Genomic DNA, 7,771 nt, shown 5'->3' with positions numbered 1-7,771 from the left:
TTTTAAATTCCCAAAATAAAAAATTTTAGAAAATGGATTTCCACATAATTTTTCAACTGATTTAAAAAAAGATTAGAAATTTCGTTATCACCAATAATAATTAACAATTAATATACATAATAATTATTATTGTTGTATTTTGAAATAATAATAATAATTAAAATAAAATAAAATAAAATAAAAATTTAATAAAAATAAAAAAAAAATAAAATTTAAATTATTTTTTTATTTTTTTTTTATTTTTTTTTTTAATTTTTTTTTTTATTTTATTTTTTTAAATTTTTTTTTATAATATTAGAAAAATAAATAGGTCCCTCTCTCTTGTTTATCATAAAATTTTATTAACAAAACAACCTAAATTAATTGTTGTTTTCTTAGTTTTTTAAAAATAAAATTTTTTTAATATATATATATCTTTTTTTTTTGTTTTTTTTGTATCTTTATTTTTAATAATATCACACAACAATATAATATTCATTCATACAAATGGAAAATAACAATACAAATAATAATAATAATAATAATAACAATAATAATAATAATGAAAATAACATTAATAATAATAACAATGAAACCATAGTAGTTGGTGGAATTTCATTTGGTGTAAATTTTAAAAGAAATAAACCAGCACCATGCAGTTTTTTTAGTAGTTCTATAGTAAATAAAAATAATGAATCATCTCCAACAATAAGCCCAAAACAATTAAAAAAAAAAGAGAATGAAGAAAAAAATAATAATAATAAAATGGCAAAAAGAAATAAGAAAAAGGATAAGAAAAAAGATAAAAAAAACTATCAAGAGCAATTAGCAAATGGAACATTGGATCAAAATAGAGCTAATAGTAATCATGTATATAATGGCAAAAATAAAAAGAAATTAGCACAAAATCAACAGCAGCTGCAACAAAATAGTCCAAATAGCAATAATTTGAATGATCCAAATAGCAAAATTAATCAACAAAAAAAGGTTAAGCAACAAAAACAAGGAAGATATAATGAAGATGAAATTCATAGCTTTCAATTGGACAACATTTATTATGACCAAGATCAATATAAAACCAAATTAGAATTAAAACAAGAAAAAGAAAATGAATCTGTAATATTAGAATATATTGGGCAAATGAATGTATCAGATGATGACAATGGCTATCAATCTAATCAAATATTAACAGGTCTATATTTGGGCGACGATCCAATGTCAACATTTAGCAATAGACAGAATAAAAAGAAAAATAATCATAGTCATAGAAAAAGTAGTGGTGCTGGTGGCAACAATGTGGGAGGTTCTAGTGATAACGAAAACAATGCAACTGGTGGCCTTGATAGTGATGAAGAGATTGACTTGGATACAACCTCATACAAGAAAAAGTGCAGACAACAAAGAATTCAAAATAAAACAAAGTCATCAAAAAAGAAGAAACAATATGAATCTAAATATAGTAAAAAAATTCAATTTGTTGGTGGATCTTATTTATGTGACCCTTATGAACAACCAATCGAAAAAGTATTCTCACCACCAATTCTTGCAAAAAGAGTATCTTTTCAAGCTGATAAAAATGAAGTTTTTTTAATTTCCTCATCTGGTGAATTACATAACAAGAACAATAATGATAATAATAATAATACTCAAATAGTACCAGATACCACAGTTAGTTTAAGCTCCTCATCATCTTCATCCTCATCTTTAACATCGACCTCAACAACAACTACTACCAGTACAACAACTACTAGTACAATTCCCGAGCCAAAATCCAAATTCAGTCAATTATTTGAAAACAACGATGCAAGTTGTGACTCTGATTGTCATGAAATTATTGAAATTTCAGATGATGATAGCAATACTGACTATGACGATGAAGATGATACAAACCAATACGATTTACATTACCAATATGACAGTGACGAAGATGACGAAGATGATGAAGAAAATGAAGATGACTCGGATGATGGCTATGAAAACGATGATTCATATAATGATGATGAAGATTCATATGAAGACCTCTCTTATAATGCATCAGAGTCCGATTTAATGGATAGTGATGACTATGACAATCAAGATAGTAATGACCAAATTAAACTAGAATTAAAAATTTCTCATCTCATCAATGGTGTTGAGGAAGATTCTTACGACTCTTTAGACTCATTAGACTCATCAGATTCCAATAATGTCAGAACTACCTCGTGCTATAACTATATCAACTCAGAACCATCAGGAGATGAACTTTTCACAAACCCATTTAAGCAAAGAGAAATTGTTGAAATTTCTGATGAATGCTACACACTTGACTCTGAATCTGATTTTACTGATCAAGAAGAAGTTAGAAAGAATTCTTTCTCTGACTGGATTAAAAAGGTTCATGGCCCATCAATACCATCAATACCATCAAAGAAATCATCAACTACAACCACTACAACTACCACAACCTCTACAACCACTACAACCTCAAACAATACTAATAATAACAATAACAATAACACTAACAATAATAATAATAATAATAATAATAATAATAATAATAATAATAATAATAATAATAATAATAATAATAATAATAATAATAATAATAATAATAATAATAATAATAATAATTTAGTACCAGAAATTATTGATTTAGATGCATATGATTCATTTTCAAAAAAAACAGAAACTATTAATGAAGAAAACTTAAAGATATACAAAGAGGTTAAAAAGAATATTGAAGAGCTTTATCCATATTTATCAGAATGCGTCGAATCACAGCCAACACTTAAAAAAGAAATTACAGAGTTATTTGATAAAAATACATCCATTCAACAATATAGTGTTAAACAAATAACATCAGTAGCAAATTTATTTGATAGACTTATTTTACATAAATATTCAAAGTTTGTAGTCACCAACTAATCCAACCAATATTTATTTAAAGTTCATCATTTATTAATTTTCTTTTTTTTTTTTTTCTTTTTGTACTTTAGTGAAGTACCATTGTGGCCAATGTCAAAGATGGCGACCCATCAAATTGTATTTTTATCTAAACAGTACGAAATTTTTAGAGAGATAAAAAAGATTCGCGATAGGAATGCCGTCTGTTTATTAGTACCATCAAATATTAAAAAACCATCAATAAAGAAAAAAGATAGTTATATTTTAGCATGTCAAGTTGAAACAGGTGCATACTGGCTTCATGATACATTGGTTGGTGGTACTCACAATAACAATAGTGTTGACGATCCAAAGAAACCTGCAGGCTTAGTGGGATTGAATAGAGAACCCCCATCATCACCTTCAGGGTCCTATCAATATACAAATAAAGGCAATAAATATAGAAATGGTACTGTTACTTCAAGCTATTTAAATATTCATCAAACCAAAAAGCAAATATTGGCATCTAAAAAAATATCTAAAAAACAACAGCAGCAGCAAAAGAAAAAGGGCAACAATAACCAATCACCACATCATCACCAAAAAACTAGTACTACAGGTGTTAGACATGGTGACATTGTTGCTGAAAATGTTCAACCAATTCCAACCTCAAACGTTGGTACAGGTCTATTAAAAAAGATGGGTTGGTTAGGTGGTGGTTTAGGTGCTACTGGTCAAGGTCTAGAGGAACCAATTCAGGCAGTGGTCAGAAAAGAAAAATTTGGTTTAGGTTACTCTTAAACTTTTTTTAATAATAATAATTATATAATATAACGAATATACATTTTTTTTTTGTAAATAAATAAAATTAACCATACAACTACCTATACATTATATAATATATAGGGATTATATAATATCATAGTATAATTAATTTATGCTATAATATAACAAAAAAAAAAAAAAAAAACAAATATTTATATTTTTTTAAATATTTTTATTATTTTAGTTTATTATACAATTTGAAAAAAATGATTGATCATCATTGTTATTATTTGGTTGGTTTATGTTATTATTGAAATTTTTTTTTAAATTTTTAATTAACTCTATGGCGGATTCATCAATATTTATATTATCTTTTGCAGAGACCTCAAAGAACAAAGCACCAATTGAATTTGCAAACTCTCTGGCCTCTTCAGTATCTACACTTTGTTTGGAATTTATTTGACCTCTTAAATCTGATTTATTTCCTATTACCATTAATTGTGGAGGATGTTCAGGCTGTTGTTTTAGTATGTAGTCTTGATACTCTGGGTATAAATAATTTACAATACAGTCAAAAGTTCTTTTAGTTGTTATATCATAAACAAATACCATACTATGCATATCTTTTAATAAATAATACCTTTGATTTCTAAACCTTTGATCTCTATAATCGATCCATAACTGAGTTTTTATAAATTCATTTCTCTCATTTTTAAAAAACCCAATTTTGAAATCAGTGTATTGAAATTCTCTAGTTTCTTCAAAACACCTGTTACATATCCTATTAACAAATGAATATTTCCCACTATATATCTCCCCCACCACTACTATTTTAAAAGAATTTATTTCTATATCTTTACTTTCTATATTATTATAAATGGTTAATTTCATTATATGTCTTGTTAATTATTTGTTATCAAATTTTGTAATATTACAAAAAAAAAAAATGAAAAAAAGTGAGAAAAAAAAATTTTTATTTGAAAATTTTTATATTAATCTTTTTTCTAAAATCCAATTATTTTTTATATAACTCTATTTAAATATTAATATTTTATTTAATTTATAATTTTTTATTTTTTAATGTTTTTTTTTATTTTATTATTTATTTTTAGATTTTTTATTAATTTTCAGTTTCGTTTTCATTTTTTTCTAAACCATTTTTAGTAATATTAAAAACTGGGGTTAATGGACCAAATAATTCGTAATGTATATTTTCTTTTGGGAAACCTAAAGATTGTAAGCCATTGTTGACAGTAACCATGAATGGGATTGGACCGCAAAGGAAAACTTCAGTGTCATCTTTGTTATCAAAGTTTTCGGTGTATTCTTTTAATAAATCTAAAGTGATGTGGCCTTGGTTTTTAGTATATACAGTAATTAATTTAAAGTTATCAGGATATTCAGCTTGGAGTTCTTCTAACTCTTTCATATGTAAATAGTTATCTTTATCTTGAATGGAATAAATAAAATCGATTTGACGGGTTGGTTGTTGAACTAAGGTTTCTTTGGCCATAACAATTAATGGATTGACACCGACACCACCACAAACTAAAAGTACAGGGGTTTCATCCTCTGGATCGATAACAAAGTCACCAGCTGGAACTGCTAATAATAATTTATCACCTTCATTAACTTTGTTATGGAGATGATTTGAAACGATACCTGATGGATTACCGTTGACACCGTCCTCTCTCTTGATAGAGATACGATAATATTCGCCATTTGGATTATCTGATAAAGAGTAATGTCTAATGTAAGTTCTTCTGGCACTTTCTTTGATATCGACACCATCACCTGATAATTCGATTTTAATTGTAATATATTGACCTGGTAAATGAACTGCAATATCTTTTCCGTCAGCTGGTTTTAAGTAGAATGATGTGATGATTGGGGTTTCTTCGACTTTCTTATCGACAACGAATTCTCTGAGATCTTTCCAGCCACCAAATTGTTCTTGGGTTTCGTAGTAGAGTTCTTGTTCGGCTTCAATAAGGGCTTGAGCAACGGCACGATAAACATCAGTCCAAGCTCTGACTATGGTTGGGGTAGCTTCATCACCTAAAATTTGTTTTAATGCACCAATCAAATGTTGGCCAACAATTGGATAATGTGATGGTTTGATGCCTAATGCAACGTGTTTATGTACGATTGGGGTTAAATTGATTTCATTCATTCTTTCAATGTGAAGAGCTGATTGGTAAATGGTATTGGCTAAAGCGATTGGTTGTTTGCCATTTCTTTGATTGGAGTGATTGAATAAATTTATTAAATCTGGATGTGCTTCAAATAAATTTTTATAAAATGTACTTGTAATCTTTACACCATGTTCTTCTAATAATGGTATAGTTGATTTAATAGCATTGATTTGTTCTTGACTTAAAATTTCTTCCATTTTTTCTTAATTTGTGTGTGTCTATATTTATTTTATTTTAATATTACAAAAAGTGTATTTATTTTTATAATAATTTTAAATTGAAAAAAAAAAAGGTATTTTATTAATGTTATTATTATAAAATAGTCGAAAACTAAATAATATATTTTATTTTATTATTTTAAAATTTATTTTATTTTATTTTTTTTATTAATTAATTTTTAAAAAAATAAAATTTTTATTATTTTTATTATTTTATTGTTATAGCTATTGGAATAATATTATAAAAAAATAGTACAATAGTTTTATAATTAATAATAATAATTTTTTAAAAAAAAAAAAAAAAAAAAAAAAAAAAAAAAAAAAAAGAAAACGCTGATTACGACATAAATAAAAAAAAAAAAATTAATTAAAAAATAATATGTGTAAAAAAAGGGTGCAACTAATAAAAAAAATCATCTTTCTTTTATATTAAATTATCAATGAAATTTTATTGTTTAAACTAAAACGATTTTTTCTATTATTAAATTTCTTTAATATTTTTTTGAATTTTGGTAAACCATCAAAATAATTTGGTTTTTTTGTTTTTTTTTATTTATTTTTTTTAATTTTTATTTTTTTTAACGACAAATGATTTTTTTTTTTTTTTTAAATTGATTTTTGGTTGAAAATTAAAGCGAATTTTCGAATAAAAATAACATTTCATGTTTGGTTTATTTAGATTTAAAAATAAATAATGCCTTTTTTTTTTTTATAATTATTTTTTATACTATCTATTTAAAATCTTTTTTTTTTTTATGAGAATATGATTATAGAAATCAAATAAAAAAAAAAAATAAAAAAAATAATATTATATAATAAAAATAAATATAATAATAAACTAGAAAATATTATTTATAAATCTATTATCATCATTTTTATTATTATTTGTAGTTAAAAAAAAATCTATAAATGGACCTAAAAAAAAACTGAAAAAATAAAAAAATAAAAAAACATTGTCTATTTATGATGATATACATTTTAAACCACTTCTTTAATTATTTGGGATGCGAATAAAAAAATAGTAAAATAGATTCCCAATAAAAACTATGATTGATTAGGGAAATAGTGACGGCATTTAAAAATGTAAATCTTTTGAAAAATTAAAAAATTAAAAAAAAAAAAAAAATGATCTTTATCTGTTTTTTCATTTTATTATAATATTTATTTTTTTTATTTTTTTTTTCAACACAATTTCTGGATGATAGTAATAAATGATTATTAAAATAAAATTGTTGAGTGAATTTTACCTAAACAAATAATAACAATGATTAATTTATTTTCCTCCATGTTTTTTGGTGAATACCTTAATTATTAATATTCATACTATTGTTAATATTATAATTATATTTCCATGCTGTCAATATTATAGCTAGATACTATAGTATCTATTATTATATTATGTAGAGATAGTTTCTATATCTTTAATATTTGTGTTTTAAAATTAAATAAAATTATATTTTTTTGAATTTAATATTTTTTTTATTTTTTCAATTATTTTTATTTTTTTTTTATTATTTTTATTTTTTTTTAAATATTTAATTTTTTTAATTTCACGAAATAATATTATTTTAAAAATTTCATTAATTTAAGTTATTTATATATCATTTTTATTTTCTATTTTCATAGTCATTATAAAATGTATGTTAAAATTATAATATCCACTTGTGAAAAAATATTAAATAAATACTAACTTTTTATTATTATTATTATTATTATTGTTGTTTATTTTTAATTAATATAGGAGTAATGCTA

At 23.7% G+C, this 7,771-nt stretch overlaps 3 protein-coding genes across 3 annotated transcripts; 1 reads left to right on the top strand and 2 right to left on the bottom strand.

Moving 5' to 3' along the window:
- Positions 1-486: 486 nt before the first annotated feature.
- DICPUDRAFT_159249 (uncharacterized protein) lies at positions 487-3,642 on the top strand (the record flags this gene model as incomplete). Its single annotated transcript, XM_003294227.1, has 2 exons — positions 487-2,864; positions 2,955-3,642. 2 exons carry the CDS (start codon positions 487-489, stop codon positions 3,640-3,642), a joined length of 3,066 nt encoding a protein of 1,021 aa, XP_003294275.1.
- Positions 3,643-3,846: 204 nt separating this feature from the next.
- DICPUDRAFT_84758 (uncharacterized protein) lies at positions 3,847-4,497 on the bottom strand (the record flags this gene model as incomplete). Its single annotated transcript, XM_003294225.1, has 1 exon — positions 3,847-4,497. The coding sequence occupies one exon, from the start codon at positions 4,495-4,497 to the stop codon at positions 3,847-3,849; it is 651 nt and encodes a 216-aa protein (XP_003294273.1).
- A 188-nt stretch (positions 4,498-4,685) lies between these two features.
- Positions 4,686-6,225, bottom strand: DICPUDRAFT_51410 (uncharacterized protein). The gene has a single exon (XM_003294224.1). The coding sequence runs from the start codon at positions 5,996-5,998 to the stop codon at positions 4,727-4,729; it is 1,272 nt and encodes a 423-aa protein (XP_003294272.1). The 5' UTR covers positions 5,999-6,225; the 3' UTR covers positions 4,686-4,726.
- Between the last annotated feature and the right edge of the window lie 1,546 nt (positions 6,226-7,771).

Source organism: Dictyostelium purpureum (assembly GCF_000190715.1).
Source record: "Dictyostelium purpureum unplaced genomic scaffold DICPUscaffold_530, whole genome shotgun sequence".
Lineage (NCBI taxonomy): Eukaryota > Evosea > Eumycetozoa > Dictyosteliales > Dictyosteliaceae > Dictyostelium > Dictyostelium purpureum.
This window is presented reverse-complemented; position numbering and strand designations above follow the sequence as displayed.

What these genes read in the sequence shown, in the direction of transcription:
- DICPUDRAFT_51410 (XM_003294224.1), bottom strand. Translation starts at nt 5,998, where the DNA reads ATGGAAGAAATTTTAAGTCAAGAACAAATCAATGCTATTAAATCAACT.